The sequence below is a fragment of the Corapipo altera genome, unplaced genomic scaffold (genome assembly GCF_003945725.1).
Source record: "Corapipo altera isolate COAL_440 unplaced genomic scaffold, ASM394572v1 112, whole genome shotgun sequence".
Taxonomy (NCBI): Eukaryota; Metazoa; Chordata; class Aves; order Passeriformes; family Pipridae; genus Corapipo; species Corapipo altera.
The window spans coordinates 6,142,830-6,167,068 of record NW_020884899.1 but is presented as its reverse complement, the minus strand read 5'-3'; the positions used below and the strand labels follow the sequence as shown (position 1 = coordinate 6,167,068).

The 24,239-nt window shown below is 42.5% G+C and overlaps 1 protein-coding gene across 1 annotated transcript in view; it reads left to right on the top strand.

Moving 5' to 3' along the window:
* TRABD2B (TraB domain containing 2B) overlaps positions 1-24,239 on the top strand; it is a gene marked incomplete at its 5' end in the record, with an annotated part of 277,903 nt that overhangs the window by 246,810 nt on the left and 6,854 nt on the right. The window contains one exon of the mRNA XM_027648864.1: positions 5,888-6,157. Within this exon, the coding sequence (XP_027504665.1) occupies positions 5,888-6,157 (270 nt within the window). The remainder of the gene's footprint in view (positions 1-5,887; positions 6,158-24,239) is intronic.

Genomic DNA, 24,239 nt, shown 5'->3' with positions numbered 1-24,239 from the left:
CTCCTGTGCCCTAGACCAACTCCACTTTTAATGAAATGGAATAAATAACAAAAGTTTTACTTGTTTCTCTTATTTTAAAGTTTCTCAAACTGGAAGGAGAACATGACCATCCATGGGAATATCTTCACAAACTTTTCACTTCGTTTATGCACAGAGTTGAGGGTCTGCACAAATCTATGTGTATCCTGAGGACTAAATTCAGTTTCAGACTAAGGCTACAGTTCTTGAGCAACAGTGATTTTTCCCAGAGAAATAGTCTGACATGGGTTCTGAGTACAGAGATACCATCCAAGTTTGGGGTGGACTGTAATCTAATTTAACTACTTAACCTAATTTAGCTGCTCATGAGAGGTAGTTGACTCTGGTGCAAAGAAAAAACAACTTTGTTTCCAAATTCTGTTAGTGTACAGGCCTAAGCCAACTACATCCTAAATATAATAACCTCATTATAATTAAGCTGATCGGGCAAGTGAACAATCAGGGATTTTGCAGGTATTCTCTTTTGCTGTCACTCAAGCCCAAATTTATCCTCAGTTATTTACAGCACTTAACCTGAAGCAGCTCAGATAATTCTCTGATCTCTTTTCTGGAGTTACTCTCTTTTACAGGAAAATATATATATGCTTTCATCTTGAAGGAGATTATCTCTGTGGTGGTATGCACTGATGTCACATGGTTATGTGAGGGTCCATGGTCTCAATCCATACTTCCCATCACTAGTAAGAGGCCTTATAAACTGTGCTGGGGTGGGTTAGGATTTCTGCCTGCTTTTCTGTTCTTTTGTTTGCTGCTCTCCCAAGAGCTTTGAAAATCTGAGTTTCATCCTGACGTGGAAGAGACAAAAAAAAAAAAAAATAAAACTCCTCGTGGGACAGGACGTTCTGGTGCCCATCTTGTGGGTGTGCATGACTCTCTGAGAGATGCGTAAGGAAAGAAAAGCCAGAAGCAGATGTCTCTGCGGCCTGTGGTGAGGGGAGCAAGGATGCATGCGAGGGACTAACGAATTCCTGCCCCGACAAAGACACCCAAACTGGAATTTATGAGAATCCGTCTATAATAAAACGCTTTTAACTTACTGTCTGGCTGTCATCCGGGTGCATCCCAGGAACGGTGGCATAAGGATGAAGCTGCCACATCACACATTCCTTGCTATCACCGCAGCTTCTCTCTTGATGAAACAAAATCTCCCCTTGTCTCACAGTTCTGAGAACTGAAGCAAGAAAACCTCAGCGATGTTGCTGTACTTGGAAGCCCGTGCAAAGCATGGCAGTCTCCTGAGCAAAACTTTTCCATCGCTCCTGCTACAAAGTCAAGATGCAAATAACAAATTGGCAGGCTTGGATTTTAGAAGATTCTGCACATGTCTGAGGGAACAGAAATGTTACCGCAAGATTGCTGAAAAAATAGATTGTTGGTTTAGTTGCGTGGAAGACGAGTATCATCAGCAAAGGAATGTCTTCTCAGGAGCTAAAGCAAGGGCAATTCCCTGGCCTTGTGGAAGCCCAGGGGAGGCTTGATGGGACTCACACCAAGCATTGCTGGCGTTACTCTGGCAGGGTCAGTAGCTAAAGGCATAGCTCGGGTCTGCCCTGCCTGATGCCTCCCTGAAACAATTGTCCATGAATCAGTGGTTGGGAAAATCCCTGTTGGCGGGGACAAGGTGGGGTGCAAGGTGCAGTGTTAACCCCACAGATCCTCTGTTGGTGGGGAAAGGTAGGCTATTCCTAAGGGCTGTTGAGAGCAGGAACTAAATGTGGTGCTCTGATTTGCCCTGCAGAGGGGTTTTGAAGCCCAGAGATGGTCACGGCCCTCTTGAGCTGAGGAATCTGATGTGAGGGGTAGGAAGATGCTTGCCTGGGCAGGGAGAAAGGAATAGCTTGGGGGCTTGGGGCTGGGGTTGAATGAAAGTGAACAATTTTAAGCCTAATAATTATGAAAAGAAGATATTGCAGGACTTCATGGTACTAATGTAATTTTTCTGACCAGATCAATACAATAACCCTAGCAAATCCCAACAACGAGCCAATTTTCAATTGTCAGTGCCAGCATAGAGCAGCACTGGAGACCACAAGGCAAAGAGAGAAATGCTGAGACAGCCTAATGGAGCATCCAGCTCAGCCTAAACAACTTACATGTTTTGTTTTGTTCTTTTAATTCTTGAAAAGAATTAGAAAAGGATGGCAAATTTCACCAGAAGTGAAAGAAAACCACAGAGGTCTTTGTCTGTGGATTAAGCATTTTCAAGAGCTAGCAAGAATAAATGTTTCCCTGTTTTCACTCTGTTTTCTGTACCTTAGGACCAAGCCACGTAGGATATTTGCTGAGACTCCAAAGTTTTCTTATTTGGACTTTCTTGTTTTAGAGAACTTGTTTTGCAGAACTGCACATCCCAGGGAAGGAAACTAAGGTCAGAGATGAGAAAAAACCCACCTAAGGGCCTGAAATAATTTTAATTTCTCCGGGACCACCCTGTGTGGGAATGATACATTTAAAAATGGGTGGAACCTCTAAGCCTGGAATTGTATCAACTTATTCATGAAAAATCTCAGAGATCTTTGCGTGGACCAAGATATTTGGGTGGTACTTTCTCACTCTTTCTTCAGAAAAGGCACTCTGGCCTCACAAACTGAAAACTAGCCTTGCTTTTCCTCTGGCTTTAAAAATAGCTATGTATCTTGAAAAGCTGTCTCAGCAACAGTGAAGGAATGGAAAAAAAGTCCATTATATCCCCATGGTTTCATACAGTGCAGCTGTGCTAACAGAGTGCATGGAGACCGAGACCGGGGGAAAGGCACGAAATAGTCCATGAAACGAGCAGTTGAATCCAACAGTAAAGCTTCACTTAATGGGGAGATTGATTGTCCAGGTATCCTATTGCGGATGGCAGGGTTTTGTCTTTATTTTTTAGGCTAAAATCCAGAATATTGATAGATTCAAGCCCTTTGTATTAATAACATTTTTACTGAAATCGGTGGGAAAGATATCTTCTTTTGGGAAGTCCATCTTACTTAAAAATAAAATCTTTAAATATTCCTACAGTGTATTTGGATTAAATATCCATATTTTGTTTTGATTTTACTTCTGATTGAATGTCTGCAGGATGACAGATTTGAAAACAACCAGGTTAATAATTAAATAATTACCTTTTATAATATTTTTGTTTACATTTATGTAATGCAATGTAGTTATTATTTTTATATCATAATATAATGTAATTATTGTAACTATTTATTAGATCAGTTTAAAAAGCATTTTCATTTTGTTTTGAAAGCAGCAAGCATGCATCAACATACAGCCTTCAACAGTCCCTCTTAGGTCTTGGTGCAATTATTAGTAGTACAGGAATAATGGAACAAACATCCACCAAATGAAATATGCAGTTGCCACAGTGGAGCTATTCCCCCTGAGTCAACTCTGAAGTACAAGTGGTTAGTTTATAACCCTCTTAAGGTTACAACATTTTAACGTTCCTTCAGTGTTTATTTATTCTCTTCCCAAAGAATGTTCTGAAATATCGAGTTTACAACCTGTGGCTCATGTGACGGTAGTGGAAACAATTAAGCTAGAAACTTTCAAAGCCACCACTGGGATTTTGATGCCCAACTCATTAATTTTAATAAGAAGGGAGCTGCCAGTCTCTTAAGTGGTTTCTAGAATCTCAACCCATAAAAACACCTCTCTACTGGTTCCAGTTTACAGTGCAAGGTAAACACGTGTAACAAAATAGTAGGTGTTAAAAGTTGGAAAGTATGTGTTCAGATGTCTCTTAACACCATTCAAGGAACCAAACAGCAGCCCCAGTCTTGAGCTGGCAGATGTAAGGGCTGCTCCTGCCTTCAGCATCTCAGGGAATTTGGGGCACAGTTTGGGTGGCAAGGAGAAGAAAGTCAGTGGGAACAGAAATCTTGGCAACGGCTCAGTTCCAGTGGCTTCTTGCCACCAGTCAGGGCTTGCTGACATTGCAGTGACCCACATGTTGTTTGTAGATGCTTCCAGGCCCCTTCCTACCTGCCTAAACTGTCCTATCCAAGTTGCATCTTGATACCTGTGAGTCTGGAGATGGCTTTGCCTCGGCCATGAGCCTGTGTCACAGCCCAAGAATTCTTAAAGGCTTTGGAGAGCACCAAGAGCTCTCAAAGGAAATTGATGAAAACTCCCCCTCAACACGAAACATGGGGGAAAGTCTTAACTGGGGAAAAAATTCAGAACCATTAGATGTGTCTGTGATGTAAAAGAGAGCATGGAGTGAGTATGAATGTGTTTGAAAGGGACTTTCTGGGAGTTTGAATGCTTGGAAAAAGAGGAAAAAAATGGGATTTTCTTGTGTCTTTTATTAATTAAATCAACCATGGAGGATTTTAGAATTAGTTTAAACAAGTGTCTTTTTCTTTTCTGTATCTATTGTGTGATGATCTCTGAAGAACTTCATGAATGTTGGCTGCAAGTGACAAAGTTAGTGTAGTTTTTGCCAGTGAGTCTCATAGTAGCAATGATTATCAATAGTTGTTGGAAGGACCTTTGGATGAAACACAATGCACTGGAAACAGAGATGACCATCTTGACTGGTATTGTAACAGACTTCAAAAAAATCAGAAAGAAAAAAAAGCTTCCATTAGTAGTAGATGTGACTTTTTTGGAAGAGAACAAAATGTTCCATAAATGAAACATGTGGTTTCACTTGCGGCACATTTTGTACATTGTCACCAATGAAGTTTAGGATTTTTTATTACTTTTTCATTAAAATGTCTTACTGGTTTCACTCAGGAGGCAAAATTTTTCACGTGGCTTTAATTGTTTCTGTCATAAAAGTCATAGCATCCATGTAATAGAAATAGTTTTGCAGACCACAGCTTCATATTGCCTATTAATTCTCTCCCATTTTCTGTACCTACAACTCATTGGCCCATCCCAGGGACAGGAAAAGTTCCTCTCTTGCAATTAAGACCGAACATGAACTTCTACTGAAGTTGGGGGGGTGGGGAAATAACTTTGTGTCAGTCCTGGTTTATTAGATTTTTGTTTCAGATATCTTAGCTCACAGTAAGTTCACATGGCTGCATACCAAAGGAGTGTGTATTGACTTTTTTTTAAAATCAGTGAAACACTAGAAGATGAAAATAAAAGGTCTTTTTCTGCATCATTCCAGTCATATACAAGAGGTGGTAGTATTTCAAACAGCAAAGAGCTCTGGCAGTATTGTTTCAAGGAGTCTTTGAACAGGTCATTTACCTCCTTTTTTCTACATTACCTGCTGGAGTTCAGGTCTCACATATCCCATACCAGCAGCCTAGCTTCCATGCTTCTGCCATCAGTCTGGGCTTCCTTGTCACCAATCCTGACTCAGATGAGCAATTATAATTCTTCTTGTAGTCAAAACAATGACTTGTTTTCCACAGATGATATCCAAAGTTGGAAAGAAAAAAGAAAGGCGGGAGAAATAATGAGATAACTAGTACTATCTCATAAATTTAAGATCAGCTTCTCTTAATGTATGTGTTTTCCTCAGAGAGAGTAGTTTTGCCAGACACAGTTGAGAGTCGTTTGCCAGCTCAGAGAGAGTTTTGTCGTTTGACCTTCAGCCCAGCAGGGGAGGTGACGTTTACCCTTACCACTGACTCTAAAGCCTTTAAGAAGTAATTAAAGTGCCAGAAAACAGCAATAGTATATCCACTGCCTTTTCCCCTTTATTCACTTCAGTGTTTACTTTGAAGCTTCTTGGAAATGCCACTGCTGTCTTTAGTTGTAGCCCCAGAGCAAAAGCCTTCCTCCTTGTGCACCTTCTCAGCCATTAGGGGCACACAACAAGCAGTGTAGTCCTCTGCTTTCACTCTTTTTTTGGCATGATTGCTTCCTTATTCATCAAATATTTAAATGTTATGTTTTGCAGTTCAAGGACGACAAAGACAAGCCCAGCCTTGGAAGGATCCTCAGTGACAGCCCTGCCCGCTGTCCCTCTTTCTGAGCAGGTCCCACTGACCTCTCCTTCCCTGAAGCCCCTGCACATGGATGAAGAAGACAGCCTGTCTCCTCACCTCTTGTTGCCAGACAGCATCAGCCAGCTGGAAGAGTTTGGCAGGCAGAAGAAATGGCACAAGAAGCAGCACAAACACCATCGCCAGAGGCAGTTCAATGACCTCTGGGTTCGGATAGAAGACAGGTGAGTCACAACTGTTTTGGTCCCTGTCCCTGTCCTCTTCCTGCTGGCTCTTTACAGATCCCAGCTCTTGTTGATTAGACCATAAGGAGGGTTGGAGAAAGGCTAAATGGGAGAGAAAGGGAGTGAGATGATGTTTTTGGAGCCTAATGTAGAACTAGGAGGAAAGCTCATGGGCATGTTTGATCTAAAAGTAAAGAGAAAAAAAGCTAATCCTTAGAATATTTAAAATATACAGAAAAAAAGACTTGTCAGAGTAAAAACAGAAAAAGAACAACAATAGAAAATATTCTATGTTTGCCCTTTTTCTTCCAATAATTATTTTCCAATCTTCAGTGTCAGTTTTCAGCCCAAAGGCTCACTCGTTTTCCAACCGTGCAGAATATTCCTGGGAGTTTTTAAGATTCTGACATATCTGACTTTCAACTTCCTTAACTGTGTTCTGGGGCTGAAATGTTTTAACATCTCAGAGTGCACTGAGAACAGCAAACTGAGGGAAAATGAACTACTTAACTAAGGCCTCTATGTGAAGAGAGAATGGAGGTAGGCACATTTCCATGGCTATTCCAGTCTTTGTCTGAGGTTAAAAAATCCTGTTCTGTGTTTGAATAAGAGCCTTCATGTTTGACCAGGGCTTCTCAATGTGTGCTTTGAGGATTCCTGAGCAATTTATTCTCCCACCTCTAAAAATTGGAAAATCTCTTAGTGCCTTTATCCAGGCCAAGTCATGGGCAGATAAACAGCCACAATGTTTATAGATCTTCTAACAAGTAAAAGGAATTAAGTAATCTTTTGGGAACTGGCTGCTCACCTGCACATGTAATGATTGTCTTTGGGCATTACTTATTCCCACTTTCATAGCACCTAAATTCCGTGCAAGTCTCTCAAAGGTTTCTCCCTTTGCTAAAGAAAAAACTTCACATACTTATGTTTTCAGATTTTTTTAAATTATTTTTATTCATTCCTTTTAATGGAATAGTTGCCTCATTTTTTGTAGTTTATTGTATTCTCAGGGTGAATGATGTAAGGGGTGTTATTAAGGTGGTGCACATTAATCTTAGTGTAATAAGGCTGTTACTGAGGTTAGTGCCAGCCTTGTAAGAGGGAATCATGTGTTTTCTTTTCCAAGTGCATTGACTGGCTGGATCCTCTCCACAGAGGATGTTTAAGCATGAACTAAGAGGCATTTGGATCAACATAGTTGATTACCTCAAAGACAAGGGACTTTTCTATCCTTCTTCCGCTGAGGAGCTGCTGACCTGTGGTGTCTCATGGTGTCCCAGCATTTCATAAGGGTGTCTGGTCCAGATCACCATATGTGTCATGCAAGTGAGATGTTTAAATAGATCTGATGGGAGCCTGGCAGTTAGGCACAATCCTCCTGCCCCCATTCTAGCTATCCAGAAGGGATATTGGGTATTGGGTGTGATATGGCAGTGGAAATGTGCAGTTGGGCTTAAAGTGGTGCTTGTGCACTTTTGTGCCTTTTGCTGGTTTTATTAAAAACTGTTCCTAGGAAAATTATTTAAAAGTTATTTCTGAAGGTTAGAGTTAAATTACGTGTTTTGGGCTCCTGTGAGATTTCATCTGAATCAAACCTTTTATCCCTCTACTTCGATTTCATAAGGATGGAGATTGGGATAAGGAAACATAAGTTTCCGCTCCCACCACGCTGGTGATGAACCAAACACTGTGTGTTGCCTGCCTTGCTGAAAGATCCCAGGGAGATATTAGTGGGAGATCACAGCCTTAGAAATGAGGAAAGGCTGGAAGAAGGGAAGCCTGCCTTAGTGCTTTCAGATGGTTTTAGCGTTTCTACAGTTCTGGAGTAACTTCTGGTGTTTTCCTGGAAACAAAACAGAAAAAATACAAACTGTTCAGCTAAATCAGAGACTCGCAACCAGCTCTGGTTTCCCCATAAATTGGATGGGGTCTCAACTTTCATAGACCAGCTGCTGCATATTGTGCTTTTGGCAGTGTGGTTTCATCAGCATTAATTGCAAACTGGACCCTGCACAAAGCAATAAACAGCGAGTTCTCTCTAACTGGTTCCTTTCTGATTGGCAAGAGAAGGGCAGAAATGTGTGTCTGTCACCAGAGTTTGTATTCTTGGGAGGAAACAAGCAGGATGGCTGATAATAGAGGCATTTGGAGTGTTACCTGTGCAGGAGAGAAGCATGGACTTCTACTGTGCTGCCGCAATAATGTTTTGACAGTAAAACTTAGCACTCATTTTTGAAGGATAATCAGTGTACTAGGAAGTTCTCACACTGGCATGTCCCACAGATCCATTGTGTATTTACATATACTTCAGTTGGAGTCCCCCATGTTTTGTACAGACCGAGGTCTCTGCATATAATATTACCCTGAGCTATGGCGTCGTGTTCCCAAATGGTTCTTCTTCCAGGCTGAGTTTCCTAACTCATCAGTTGTCATCTGAAACTTGACTTGGTCACCTTTGAGACAAGGTTGGGGTTTGTAGGTCTTTGTTAAGGCTTTGGGGTGAAAGCTTCATAAAGCTTATTGTTTCCATGCAAGGTCTCTAGAATTCAGCTGTTTGAGGTGCCTTTCAACCTGAAAAGTCAAAGAGAAATATACAGGTGGAGGACAAATCCTGGTGAATTTAAACCAGGTTATTGATTCTTGTATGATCCTCACTGAACTGTGAAATGACTGTAGTTCATACAGCCCTTTTCCAAAGCTTTATTGACCATGGATTAGAGGACTTTATGAGCCATGAATTGCAGGGCTTTTATGGACTATGCATTTCTAGGAGATCTCATAGGCTTCCATGGAAATCTTAGGGTGTTTTTTTAAGCTACCAACAGAGAAGTAAAGGAAATGAGCACAGGAGAACAATCTTAAAGGAACATCAAAGGTCTGACTCCAACCTATAAAAGCCAGGAAATCCATAATTAATGGTTCCACTAAGACTTCGGCTCTCGCAGTCGTTTGGGTCTGATCTGAGGTTATAGCTACAATCTGAAATGGCCTCGTGAAAAGTGAGTCATCATTTAATGTCACACATCATTATTAGTTATTTACTTTCAGTTATACCTTGGAGATTGTCCTTTTCTTTTTGTTCTGTCTTAACAACTGAGGCATTTGAGTTGGCACCACTGAGTGGACAGTGTTTAGATTTGTGTGCTGGAGGGTTAGTACCACTGCGGAGGAGGAGAAAGCTTCTGCTCCATCTTTTATCCTTGTCTTTGACAGAGCTAAGATTTGCTGATCTCCTGGGTAATCAGCTACACTGAAGGCTATTAAAAAATAAAAAATGCTGATGAAATGTGTGGTTTCCTCTCCCTTCTGCCTCCTTCCCCCAAAATCTAAACAAACTGAAAAAGTCCTGCCTCACTGCAGTTTCTGTTTGAAATTGTTTGTCAAGAATCAAAATTAAATGGAGATTGCAAGTAGCAAGATTTTTTTTGTTTTAACTACTTGATTTTGCAGAAATGTGCAGATCTGAAGTCCGTCTTTGGGAGGAATTTGAACTTAGACAAAACTCAAACCCTAGTTAGCTCCCATAGCCAAAAGCCAGCTGGGGCAGCAGGGAGGGGAGGCAAAACCCTTGGGCTGGAAGGCTGCAGTTTGGCATACAAACTGTGTTATTGTTCCTGTTGACACTGTGTTAGCTAAGCTTCCCCACGTTATATAAATAATTATTTACAGATCATTCACTGGCTTTTCATGATGAGATGCTCAGTGAATGGAAAGAGTAGAGAAATGTCTGTAACATTTCAGAGTGGTCAGTGAAGACCAGATCAGGGTCACACCTTTGTTGTAGCAGGTAAACAGTTCGAGGCTACAAACAAAACCAGCCCAAGAGAACAGAGAACTTCTCCCAGCTGTCAGGGAGTGTTATAGCTCCTGAGCCCTAAGGCAAGGCTCCTGGGAAAAGGGAGGGAGGGAGAGTTAGTGTCTGGGAGGGTGTTTCAGGAGGAGTGAGCTTTGGAACGAGCTGTGGCAGCTAGGGAATGAGAAGGAGAGAAGTACAGTGATGGGAAGAAAGAATTAGAGGGAAGGTAATGGGCAAAGTCATTCCCACTGCCGAGGAAGAGATCTGGGTGAAGATGATATTTGGAAAGGGACTAAGGATACACATGCTTCACTTGCATAGGAAAGAAACTAAAGGAAAGGAATTGTTCTAAGAAGAGAAAAAAAGAAATTCTCATCCCAGATGTAAGCTCTGCCCTGCAATATCTGCCATTAGTGGGAAATTAAATTAATTCCCCCAGTAACTAGAAATGGCAGTTCTCTGATAGCCCAGTGCAGACTGTTCAACCCCAGATGAGTGCAATAACATTATAAATATCAATTTATTTTGGAAGAAACAGTTTTGTAGGGGGGAAAAAAATGTATACCAGTGATGGATGAAGGGAGACAATGTGTAATAAACTACACTGAGTGTGCCTGTATAGAGTGAACCTTATCAGTTTGGATGGAATTTAAGCACTTAGCCTGTTATCCTTTCTTTCAAGACAATGCAGTGATAGAAAACAGAACTCTGTCAACTCAGACAAACTTTTAATTCCACTTAACTGCATCTGAAAGGTAAATTTCAGTAAATTAATCCAAATTGCTTCCTTTTCACAACACATGGTGCTGAAATACAGTACTTAACTTCATTGCAGAAAAGACTGCTTTTATTTAAAGGAGACCTAGACACCTTTGAAGTCTAACAGGTAAATTGTGGTCAGATGACTTCCCTCCATATGGTAGCTTTGAGCTTGAAATTTCCATCACTGGGACCTTGTTTGTTTGAATTACCCCCTCTGCCTCCCTGGTAAGGATAGTGCTCGGGGAGTGCCTGCCTACTGATGGTCATGGGGAGGGGGATCACTCCCTCCTCCAGCCTCTCTCCCTGCAGCCAAGTGAGCAGTGCCACCATTGCATCTTTTTGCCCTGTGTTCAGCCAAGGATGAGGATGCAGCTTCAGGGTCTCTCTGACTTGGAGTGAACCTGTCTTCCTGAGGGACTGCTCAAGCAGCCAGGGACAGCAGGAGCATAGGTGCGTGGGAGTCCCGCCTTCCCTCCCTTGTCACACCTCACTGCTTGTCTGGGGCTTGACTATGTTGTGTGGCCCCTTGGCTTTCCTCCAGCACTTCTTTCTACCATTTCCTTCACCGTTCTCCTGGTAGGATTTCCTTCTTCAGAGGTTTTCATGGTCACGGTTCCTACCAGTGACTGCCCCCAGGCTCCAGGGCGTGGCATACAAATTTCTGCAGTCATCAGAAAAAGCTCGTGGTTTGACAGCTTGGGTCCCAGACCTTTCTGTCACACTGAGAAGTCTCAAAACACCTCCTAGACAAAAGCTCCATCCTGATTCCTTGGTGGAAGCTGAACTTTTGTGTCTTGAATTGGCCTAAATTCTGCTCTTAGTTTGTCCAATTTTTGTACACTTTGATGGATATACAGTGTCCAGAAGAAGACATTTGGGCGTTTTAGCAGTGCATCAGTTGGTCCTTCTCTCGAACATGCAGTCTTGCTCCTGTGAAGACATCCTCAGCTCCTCCTGAGCAGAGAGCAAAGCGTGGGGAATTCTGCATTTTTCCCATCTTAGTTTCTTACTGTTTCCATTTGACACCCCTTTAAGATAAGCAGGTGGCTTGATGCCTCCTTTAAACAAGCACTGGTGCTAGCAGTTGTTTCATGGACTTTGCACAGCTCCAGGTACACAAGCCCTCCAGTGAAAGTAAAACATATAACTTATAACTGAGTGCAGTGTACATAAGAGGTAACATACGATACAGTGATGACATATCCTCCCTCCCTAGGTGGTTTTTATTGGGTCTTCTTGGATTATCAGCTCGGTCAGAGTGCACAGAACGTATTAATTAAAGCTGTGAAACCTGGGCTCAGTGCACCATCATTTTTCAGCATCACAGTAACGATGGGAAGTCCTGACATTCCTGTCCAAACCTGTAGCATCTCCATGCTAACAGACCTTCCCTGTCAGCTGGCTGTGACTGATAACTTCTCGCCCCTTGTAAAGTCCAAGGGTTAATTTGTTATTCTCCAGATGGGGCTGAAAAGATGTGCAGCCTCACTTTCACCTGCTAAACACATGAAAAGACCCACATGTTTTACTTTGTTCTGTTTTTCTTTATAATGCGCTGCCACTGTGTGATAGAACAAGAGCAGATAAAGAAAAACATGCAAAAGCCTTGCATATTTACTTTCACTGTTGCTTAAGTGTCTCACCACCAGTATGAACTATTTGCACGAAGCAGTAGGCAAATCCTGTTTTAATGAAACCTATAAATACCTGAAAGTAAAATCATTAGAGATAAAGCACACAGAAGTCTTTTGGAAAGAGAGGTATAATTTGTATATAAATTTCAGTTTTGTTTCATGAAACTAAATTCTTTATTGGTAATGCATTAGGTATTTTTTTAGTGAAATTTAAATCCATTTTGAATATTAAATCCATATTTCTGAAGGCAAGCAAGTAACAAAATTGGAGCACACAAAAGCTAGGATTTTTGAACAGTGAGGTATTTTTCAGCACTGGGTATCCAAGACCACTTTCTGCTTCTTATTCCTCAATGCTGATTTAGATTGAAAATACAATGCAAGATGTTTTATGGAGCCTATTAAGAGCTTTTTCTTCCTTTCTTGTTTTCTACTTCCCATTTGGGATGTGTTAAGTAAAGATAGTCTATACTATCTATTTATATCTGTCACAGCTTGACATATTTATGACTTGGGCTGGACACAGCCCTACCATTGCTAGATTTGTTAAGCTGCCTAAGATCTGTCTGATGCAGCACAAACAAAATGTTTGCTTAGGATTCAGTTTCAAGAAGAAGCAGCTGCTGAGTTTTGATAATCTCTTCCTCTGTGATGCACATCCCCACTTGTTCTGCTGTTTCTCAGCCAGCGCAGTCTCCTTTCCTCATCCACTGCCAGGACTCCTCTTGATTTTGGACAACCTGTTGACTTTTCAGTTCCATCATTCTCCATTTTCTGCTTAAATTTTCTCTTTCTCCAGTACTCTTTCTACTTGTCTTTTTAAACTCTGTCTGCACTTGTATGGGCCCTGGAGCAAGGAGTAAGAAAGGACCCCTCCAGCATCTCCGTTTGCTGCACGCAGCTCCACCTCTCTGAGCTCACTTTGCAGGAGGCTCTGATCATACAAACACTGCACTTTGCTTTGCAGTCAGTCCATGCCAGTGAAAGTGTAGGTTTTTGGAGCCTGCAGCCTTCAGCAGAACCTCTTTGAGAGGGGGACATGTCTCACTTGTATCTAGCATGTCCTTGTCACCTGGCATTAATGCAGACTGCAGTAAGGAGGAGGCAGAGCTAGGCATCCTAGGCATTTTTTAATCAGGAGGTACATCTCCTCCATGTTATTTCATCATCTGTGCTTTTCCTGCCATTTCCACACAGATATATGTGCATCCAGGAGCACTGCAGAGTGGACAAGATAGTATTAAATGCATTTATTCTTTGCTAAATTCATGGACATTGTAAAGCAGTCCAACCTCTTTCTGCTGATGCTTTTTCTTCTCCTGACAACTTGGCAGCCTTGTGGGCATCTGTGATGGTGGCCAGTGCCAAGGGCTCTGCTGGAGTGAGCCATGGTCTAGACACCTGCAATGATAAGTCATTAGCAAAACCATTATTTATGCTTATGCATTGGATCAGTTTTTTATTTCTCAGACATCAGAAATGCACTTAGTGGCGGAAGTGCACTAAGCTTAAGAAAAGGTGCCTGTGCTCATAAACATAGAAGCACATTTATTTTACCTATAGCTTGTTTAAATGTTAGTGTTAAGCTACCATGGTCAAATAGGTTAGATTCTGTTTAAAGTCTTGAGTTTCCCATCCACAACTACTCAGTCATAAAAATAAGGCTTCAGGACTAGACTTAGAGTACAAAGTGTCTCCTGTGGACCAAAGCAAAAAAGAAGGGTGCTCATTCCACTGATTAACACTAAGTGAGTTTGACTGTCTTCTGTGTTAATGTAAGGCTTTTTCTCCAGCTATTTTTAGTCTGTTCCAGAGTGTGTCCCACTGTGGTCTGGTATGCAAGAGCTTTGCTGTGAGGTTTGCAAACACTTGTATTTCTGTGTTGTGAGAATAGAGCATTGTGTGTTATTGGAGCGTGTGTTCTTTTGGCGATGGAAAGGAAAGGCAGACCACGCTTGTGATCCATGCACATGTTGCCTGTGAATAACCATGTACAGCAAATGGGCTCTGGAAGAGAACTTGTTAGCAGATGTCCTCATGGCCCTTCCAATTTATAAATATGAGCCTTGACATTTATATTTTCCATATCCAGGGCTTTCACTAGCCAGATGTTCCGAAGTTTGGCTTGTTGGAGTCTTTAACAATGACTCCTCATGGCATATTGTCTATTGCACACAAAAGAAATAAAGGCATATATCTGGCTCTTATCAAACAGATAAGATGGGAAAATGCACTGAGTACCCTCAGGTAATTCCTCTAAACCTGAACTGCACTTTAACACAGCTCTACAAAACTCTTTATGTTCACTGGGCTGAAAAATAAATTGTCTGGTTTAACAGGCAGAGAAAATTCGATACACAGTAGCACATTTACCCTGTGGTTTGGGGTGGGTAAGGAGTGTGGTTTGTGTTATCTCACAAGGCCAACTGCAGTTGCAGTCTCTGTAAAAAATGCTGATTGGGCTGATGCCCAGGATGGTTTGGATTCCTCACACAATGAATGGGTGGTAAAGCACCTGCGCTCCCGGTATTGCAATTCTGGATACAAGGGATTTTCCTTTAGCAATTGTTTCTTTCCCTGTGGAGCAGGTGGTGGCCAGCTCTACATTCAGACTCCTGACCTACAGCACTACCCAGTTGACAAAATGTGGCTGTCTCCATCTTCAGAATTGCTCCCTAGCCTGGTACAGCCAGAGCTGACCCTGCAGGGAGGTTGGACCTGGGATTTGGAGCTGCTGGGGTCAGGAGCAAGACTTTTCCCCACTGCTGAGGTGATGGAAGCAGAAGAGACCCAGCTGTGCTGTTCCTTGCACTGCACTCATCAGAGAGAAACGTTCATAGAGTACTCTCAAAAGCTGGGTTTGGGTTGAAGATGGGACCTCTGAAAAGACTTTGCTTGCTGTGTTAATGGCTGCCTCTCTGCCCCAGATGTGTTGAAGAGATCACTTACCATTTAAAAGCCAGAACAAACCTTCTAAAACACTGCAACCCTAGATTGGAATTAGTATGTATTTGAGTGACCTACATATCTAGCAGTATCTAAAGCCCTGAAAATTGCAAATCTGCTGTTCCTCTTAGCAGAGTTACTTAAAATCCATAAAATGTAAAATATTTCATCATCCAGTGAGTTACCATAAAGAAAAAGAAATTTCTTTAAAATTCAGTGGAAATGCAAACACACAACACTGTCAATGCTAGCCCAGAGGAAAAAGGTAATATATATGGGGTTTATTTCTGGTTCTGCTATTCCCCCTCTGACTAGTGAGCTTCATGTCCTGGAAAATGAAGTGAGGAAAAGTGTGACAGGGAGCAAGGCAACATTACTGTTTTGGTGGGCAGTTGGTTTATAGGAGGGGCTTAACCACAGTTATACTGTGGTAGCAGGCTTATCTAAGAAGACAGATTCATTATAGAGTGAAACAGGAGGAAATTAGATTCCCTTACACTCCCAGCAGCACGGGGTACACTGCAGGCTGGAAACCCAGCAGGATCCCAAAGGGCAGCTGTGGTCTAAGTCCAGTTACTCGCTGGGATGAAGGAAAAGTAGGGTTTATTTAAATTCATATGGTTTTAATGCTGTAAAAGCCAGGTTCCTGCAATTATGAAAATGCCAGCCCAAATTCAGATTTCGCTCAGATCTCCTCTCTACAATTCTAGAATAACTTAACTGAACAAAGTAAGCTTTATACCTGGGGCCTGAGCCTAAGATGAGGGAGCCAACTTAGTGCCTGTGAGCTGCTGGGTGTCAGGGATGCCTCACACAGCTGTACCATGGAGAGACATGGTGTGGACCACGCTCCCAAAAGACATTTCAGGGTCTGTGTTGTGACACCCAGCAGGGAAAGGTTTTGCAGGCCTTCCATCCCTGCAGGCCAGCAAGCAGCTTCTTATGAGCCATTGGTGGCATCTCCAGGCTTTCAGAGGGTTTGGAAGTGCTTGAGGAGAAGGAGATTGTGCTGTGGCTGAGTATCACTGTATTTGCTTTGCCAGCAGCAGGAGGAACCCAAACCCTGTGGGCAATGCAGCGGTTTAATGTCCGTGGCATTTTTGCCTGGTAGATGTGCTCTTTGAACCTTTCTTTTTTTATTTCGTGAGTGAATCTGTTGGCAAGAAAAAGAAGCCAGTGCTTTTGTTCAGCAGTACAAGCTTGAATTCAATACTGCTTCAGATAACATTTTCAAAGATCTGACCCAACCTTAATTATTCTTACTAAGAGAGACACTGGAAAAATACAAGCAGTAAGCAGGAAAGTGAGGGCAGTGAATCAGAGAGAAAAATGTGATACAGACTAAGCAAAGAGAAAAACTGTTACATGGAGATGGAAAAAGAACAGGGAGAAGGAAAAAGAAAATTAAAATCAAATGGAAAAATGCAGTATGTTGGACATCCATTTAAACCAGTTTATATTTCGGTTGTTCATTCTGTCCCTTAATACATTGCACAGGCATCTTCTTAGCTGAAATAATTTTGTCTTATAAAACAGTCTCAGAGAAAATACTTAATTTGACAGGATGTTTTAGGTATTTTCCCACTATCACCTATTCTGAATTATTTTAAAATCTGGAGGGGAAGGTCGATATCTTTTACAGTGTTTAACAAAAAAGTGACAGGGTCAAATATATACATCTCTATGAATGTATGTGTTCCCCAAGCACATCTAAACATGCATGGTTAATTCTATGCATCTGCAAAAAATATTTGAGCCATAGGGCCCACACAATGCCAAACAAACACTGGAGTGCACAGAGGAGAGGGCAGAGCAAGTCACTCTGGTTCTAATTAATTGAAGGGTTGAGCCCAAGATGTAAAATATGGATTATGATTTTGACCACCCCAAGAATATAAATTATTTTGCGTATGAGGCTGTACTGGTGAGAGCAGGCAGTTTGCAAAATACAGACAAAAAATAGTTATTACCCCCATGTGTGGGGTTTGGTTCAAAATCACCTGATTGCAGCACCATCAGATTAACTCTTTATGTGTTGTGTGTCAGCAGCTTGCCCAAAAATCTTCACAGATTGCATCACTGGCAAGAATTCCACAATATTAAGCCCATCTGTGTTTGCACCCTTGATGTTCTTGCTTACTTTGGCTGTAATAACTGCAATCATTATCTGCCCAAGGACCAGTGAAACAAGTATTTGATTCGTGATGATGAGAGCCTTAATTGCACATACCAATCAGGTACACAGCCAGATGTGTGCAGTGGGTGGGGGTGAGTCTGGGGATAGATTTGAGCCCACATCACTATTTAGACTATCGTGAGCACATCCTGGCTCAGATGTCAGTGCAGAACTGGTGGAACAAAGGGCTCTGAGCTATCCCCTCTTAGCAAGGGCCAGGGCAAAACTGGGATGCATTATCCCAGCTCTGTGATTGCCTCGTCCCAGTGCAGTATCACGAGGGGATATTCTTAGGATATTAGAGAATCATCAAAGCATTTCTTAGAAGGGCAAAGGAAAGAGCTAATGTTGTCATCTCCTGTCTCGAGACCACCCAGACACTACAACAAATCATGGGTCTTCAACTACAGTATCTTGAATTACTGTTCACAGGGATTTTAAAGAATTTAATGTCTTTTTTTTTCCTATTTTTTTCCTTTTTTTCCCCTTTTTTTTTTTTTTAGGATGACATGTAGTTTCCTGATGGGCTGGTTTTAATAAGGTCAAAATCTTTGTTGTTGCCAAATCAGAGAAAAATATAACATCTTTTAGTCATTAGATGGGAATGGGGTAATTACTCAGGGGGTGTGCTTCAAAGGTTATTGGTTTTTATAATGTTCTGTGTTTTTACACCATTCTGCAGTTGCCTGGAAAGGAGCAGCAGGCCTGATTCTGCCACTGCCACACGTAGGATTTGTATTTGCAGGGTTTTCCTAAAGGACTTTGGGGCAGGAGGTTGAAAATGGCCATACACAGTCTCCTCTGGGGATGAAGAAAGTTAAATCTTTCCCTGAGGTGCAGGAAACTTTGCCACAAACTGCAAGTTGACTTCAGAAAAGGGCCCTTGGGCTGTGCTGGAGTTGGTTCTCACCTGCTCCTTCCCTACCTGTTAGATGCATCCTCCTGTCTACCTTTGCATCACTGTGTCTCCCTGCCCTCAGGCTGCATTGTTGTGACAGCAAACTCCTTTTTCCTGATGCAGGAGTCTCCACTGCCCCCATCCATTCCCGTCCCATCCCCATCCCCTCTTTGAGCCCCACAGCAGATAATACACTTTGCCTTAACAACCTGACCCACCTGTGGCTTTAGGGTGCCCCTGTAGTGCTCAGCCTTGCTGCAGGTCAGTGTCACTCTGGGGCTGAATTTGTCATCACAGAGATGTTTTACAGGTGGCCTGGGCCGTCGGGACCTGCAAATCACAGTGAGAGCCTGCAAAATGCTTCACGTTGGGTTAATGGTGGTGTCACACTAACGCTTCAAGGTCTTGACTCAGATCTGAGTCAGGGGAGTCATAGAAGTAAAATGATTTCACGAGGTTTTGATGGTTCCTTGGTGGGTGACTCGGGGATAAAAACCAAATCTCCTGGCTTCCAGCCCACAGCCCATCCTGAGAGGGGCCCAAAAGTGCACCAGGGGAATCTGAGCTGCATTTCAGCACTGAGCCTCCTCCTGTTTACACCATCATGGCCCCCCTGGAGCCCCTGACCTAAGCAAGCCACCTTCTCCTCCTTCGTGTCAAACTTCAGAGCCAAGACCCCATGGAGGGTACAGCAGCTGCAGCCCAGCCGTGCCTATTGCTGGGGAGCTGCTGCAGGACTGCAGAGGGGAGCTGTGTCCCCACCAGCTGCTGCTTTTTGCACTGCAGAATCAGCAGTTTTCCTCTTCCCCACCTACCCTTCCCTACCAGTCAGAGCCCTCACTGGGGCCTGAGCTTTGCTTGGGAATCAGGAGACCTGAATTGAAGAGATAGAGATTTTCGGAAGCAGCTCCCCTCACCTGCCTTGGTGCCTTAATGGGGAAAGGATTGTCCTCTGGAGATGCCTTGTTCCCCATATACTGTAGCAGGAAGACAGCTGAATAGCTCTGACTACAAACCTGCATCTGACCTAGCTAAAATTAATGCCATCCTTTAAATCCTATTAAAGGCCAGTCAGGTGAAGGACTGCCTGTGATTCTCCTTACTGACACCTTCTGCAGGTGCTGCTGTCTGCCTTGGTCCTGCACATTTGTGAGGTGAAGTTGCCTCACATTACTTTCTTTCATCCCCCAAGCATCCCATCCTTCTGCATAGTGTCCTGCTCCCCACCTGTGCTTCAGTACATGGTGAGAGTGTGGCTCGTGGTCCTTGCTCACAGTTTTCTGACCTTTCAGAGCCAGTGCCTGGTGAAACTTGTGCTTCCTTTTCCATCTTTTCCCTCAATATCCTCTTCTTTCTCCTAGAGATAAGCCATGGCAGATGTGGTCCTAGCAAAGAGCAGGGGTGGGGGATTAGACCTCTACCAGGGTACTTGCACTGCTCTTTGCCTGCCCCTTTGAGTGTGGGAGGCTCACAGGTGCCCACTTCAAGAAGGGGGAATAGCCTGCTGTCAGTCTCCAGAGGAGCCAGAGCATTGAAATAAGGCAGGATCAGAGCTTGACATTCCTTTCAGATGAAAAGGTGGTTCCCATTTGAGTCTCATCAGAAGGAGAGCTCAGATCAACAGTGAAGGGTTGCTGAAACGCTCCTGGTGCTGTTGCTGACCCCCTGTTGATGGCGTGGCTGCCGCTGCCTCCCCGTCACACTGCGGCTGTGCTGCTCGCGGAGAGGGTGGGTGCTTGCACTGTGGGAAACGGCCAAAGATCCAGGCTCCCAGTAACTCTGGGCTAACAAGAAAATAGTAGAGATAAGGTTCTTCTTTGGCTCATCCCGTGTCTTCCCTGTTGGCCCCAAACCAGTGTGTGATGGTGCTTACTCATTCCGACAAGCTAAGGCAGTTCACTACGCTACTGCAAATAAGTAGTGGCCTCCTCTGGACCAAAACTGGATTCCTTAATCAGATCCAGGTTGGATTATTGGTTTTTTTTTAACGTACTGAACCTTGTGAAAGCATGAGCCTCTTGGCCTCGATCCCACAAAGGGCTTTAGGATGTGCTGAGTTGTAGGTATGTGAATACTAGCCTTGCTGGAAGCACTCGTGTGCTCACAGTGCTTAGCGTCCTGCTCGTCTGGGACCACAAGACTCAGCATCCTGCAGGATTTATCCCTCAGGCTGCAAGAACAGTGTCTGCAGGGAAGGCAATGATGAAGAGATAGATGAAGCTTGGGGGGAACTATGTTAATCTGAAGAATCCCTTCCAGAAACACGTGAAATAATAATATAGAAATTTCAGGACATGAGGACTTCGCATTCCCCTTGAGAGGTTACTCTAGTGATTTTCACAGTTACATGCTTGTGACATATTTCTAGTGTGATTTCTTTTCCCCCCAACATACTCTTTTTTGCTCTTGGCTGAGCACCTATTCTTTTCTTTCAAATGTGTGGTCAGACTTCTTGCCAGCCATCTTGTTTGCATACTGCAGTGGATTTGTCCCAGCACTTTAAGCAGATGTATTTTTCAAATCTTGATTAATACATTTTGGTGACATAAATAGGTCTGGTTAGTTCCAAGAGTAATTGTCTTCACTTGCAGAACATTATTTCTGATCACCAGAAAAATAATGTGATCAACTCCTTTCACATCTGTTCATTAAATGAAAAGAGGAAAAAAAAGTAGGGCAAATTTTGTTTGAAAAGAAACAGGAAGCATATGCTTAATATCACTTAAGAAAACCCCTAGCCATCATAAGGTTAACATCAATTCGCAAATGCAAAACAGTCATTATTGTATTTACTCAAAAATTTTCATTCACTTTACTAGCTTTTTAGGTTTTCAGTTGAAACATGCATTTTTTCAGGGTTCAGTCTAGCTTCTTTCATCAGATGCTATCATAAGAAGGGCTGTCTGGGGCAACATTTGTTTACATTTATTAAAAATAATTGTCATGTGTTTACACAGCTCCTTTGATCTAGAAAAATCCCCAAACACTTTGTAAGTTATGCTTAAAAGGGTTACTTCCTCCACGCTGAACAGAACCGTGTTGGGACTGAGGCATGGCAGCAGATTAAAAATGCATAGAAATATCACGATAATTGGGTTGGTCCTCACCCCCTCAGAGCACCATCAGTTTTCCATGAGCTTCAGAACAGTTACTGGGACCATAAAGGTGGTTTGGACTTTAGAGCAAAAGGTAGTGAAAATACTCTCTTCTTGGAGATTCCCTATTTTTCATGCACTTTGCAAATAAAGAGGCAGTGGTACCTACTGCACAAAGCACAGGGCTGGTGGTACCTCAGCTGGACATACTGTTTCCAGGTTGGGGCATCTCATTCCAGAGAAGACACTGATCAGCCAAGCAGAGCCAGGGGAGAGCAGAAGAAAGGATGAAAAGAAAAGCACCTGAGGACTTGTGCAGAAAGGTGGAAGGGAATCGTTTGTTTAAAAAAGAGAAGGCTGAGGTGAAACATGGTTAAATATGCAAAACACGTGAAAGGCTGCTGAGAAGAGGAAAGGAATAAACCTGTCCACGGGGATAGGATAAGTCATGAACTTAGCAAGGGAGATCTGGTAAAACATTAGGCAGTAATTCTGAATATCAGAAATGGTGAAATTCTGCAGTAGGTGTCTGCAGAGACTCTGGAATTGCTATCATTGCAGGGTTTTCTTGAGACTGGATTAGACAAAAATGTCAGGAGGGGTTTAGATCTTGCTCCTGTCTTTGAGCCAAATGGGCCAAAAAGACTCTCCTGGTCCAAACTTCTGTCCTCTTGTGGTGACACAGATGGTCAGATGAGCCCTGCTTATGTGGGTGAACCAAGTCACACTAAAAATTAGGTTCTGAGCTCTTTGCGAAATGTTCACAGGCTAAACCAGAGCATGTGTGTTTGTTTTATTTTTCAGCTTTAAAATGCTCCCAAATCATCAAGGTGCTTGAGCACCCACCCAGCTTAGAGGGCTTGAATCATGTAATTGGATTCAGTAGGGTCTGTGCACAGAGCCTGTGCCTGAGGCCCCATTTTTGGGGAAAGTTTTACACATTCTAATGATGGTAAGACAATGTATGAGTAATGCACCCATTTGAAAAACTGCCCTATTATCTGATCAAAAGTACAAGCTCATGAATACGATACCGCAGGTCATTTGGCTAAAACGTACCTGGAGTCTTCCAAGTTTTTAAAACAATCCCATACACAGAAGCAAAATAGAGAGGTATGAACAGCAGAGCCGGTGGTTGCCTGTTCACCACAGATCATGTGGAATGTTTTATTAAAGATATTTTTATCAGATGCAAAAGACTGAAACACAGAATATCCTGGGCTGGCAAGAGAAGACGTGATAATAATTTAGATTATTATCCCACAGATCTGTGATTCATTTTTATTATTCTCTGTGCTCATTTCTGCAATGATCAAGTCCTCCCTGAGGAAGGTTTCTGGTTGAGTTCAGGGGACTCTGCTGCTGCTTTCATCCTCGGGGAAGGTCCGAGGGTCAGCGAGATGCTACATGCACATGCAAACGTGCTCAGAGGGAGTTTGCAGAAGTCATCTCCTGACACCAGGGCCACCTCTAAGATTAGGTTGTAATCTAACCTGGCTGTCCAGGGCCCTTCTGTAACCCCTAGGAAGTGAAAGACCCTGAGCAAGAGTAAGTACTCCCTAGAGACTTGCACTGCAATGAGGTGGACCACCTTCTGGAATGGTTTCTCTCCCCATTCACTGTAGAAACAGCCGAGTTACAAACAGACAGACCACACATTTTACAAGGAGTTGTAGCATTTGGTAAAAGGCATCATTCTTTTTAAACATCTTCAAACCACTTTGGCAGTCAGCTAAAAGTACATTTAAGAAAATGTTTTATATGAATAAACAGTGATTCACTTGCTATTAGCATGCTTTGCTTTGTACACATTAATGGAAATGCACTGTTCTTCTCTTGTAAAGCACTTAAGGACTTTTTCAAAATAAACAACCCCACCTAACTATTTATCTTGACAAGAATGCATTTATAGCAATCTAATGTCTTGAAAACAGAAAATTGCCTCATTGACTGAGAAGTGATCAAAAATTCTCAGGTCTTTCGACAGGAAACTCCAGGGTCTTAAGTAAACTGAGGGGGGAGGGAGGGTGGTTTCCCTAAAAAAAAATACCTGTTTTCAAGGGAAAAAAGAAAATTAAAAATAATAATAAAAAAAAACCCAAACAAAAAAAAAAAAAAAACAAACCAACAACAACAACAAAAAAACTTCTCTAAGTTGACTAGAAAATGGAAACATCATACAGAAACATAAAATGTTGATTTAAGACTGCTTTAGGAATCTCTTAGATGTAGTTGGCTGATGAGTGGGCTTGTGATTCTTTTATGGGTATCCTGGCCAGCCCTGGTACACAGGACATCCCTGAAGAGCAGAAAGACAGTTTGTGTAAAGGGACATTTTAATCTCACTGGAAGATCAAGCCCATAGAATGTGTCAGGAGCAGGATACACATAAACTGCAAGTCTTTATGACATTTTGGTGATGTTTTTTTTAAATTGATATTGAAAACCAGACCCTCCTTGTAGTTTAAAATTTAATTTAGGGCTACATTTTGTAGTTCCATAAAGTGACAATCAGTAACCAAAAGATGAGGACAAGCACCTACCCTTACATATCTTAGGGAAACCTGGTACAGGGGAAAAACCCCAAAACTGTGATCCTGTTATCAGTGCTGCCAGATCTGTGCACCACATCATCACTCAGCAGGATAAATGAGGTCTGGATCAGAAATTGGAGCCTGACTGCATTTCTGTTGGATTATGCATAAAGTGTAGTGCCTCGTTTTGTCAGGTTTGCTTTAATGATGCTTTGTGCTCACTGTGGGAATACCATTCATA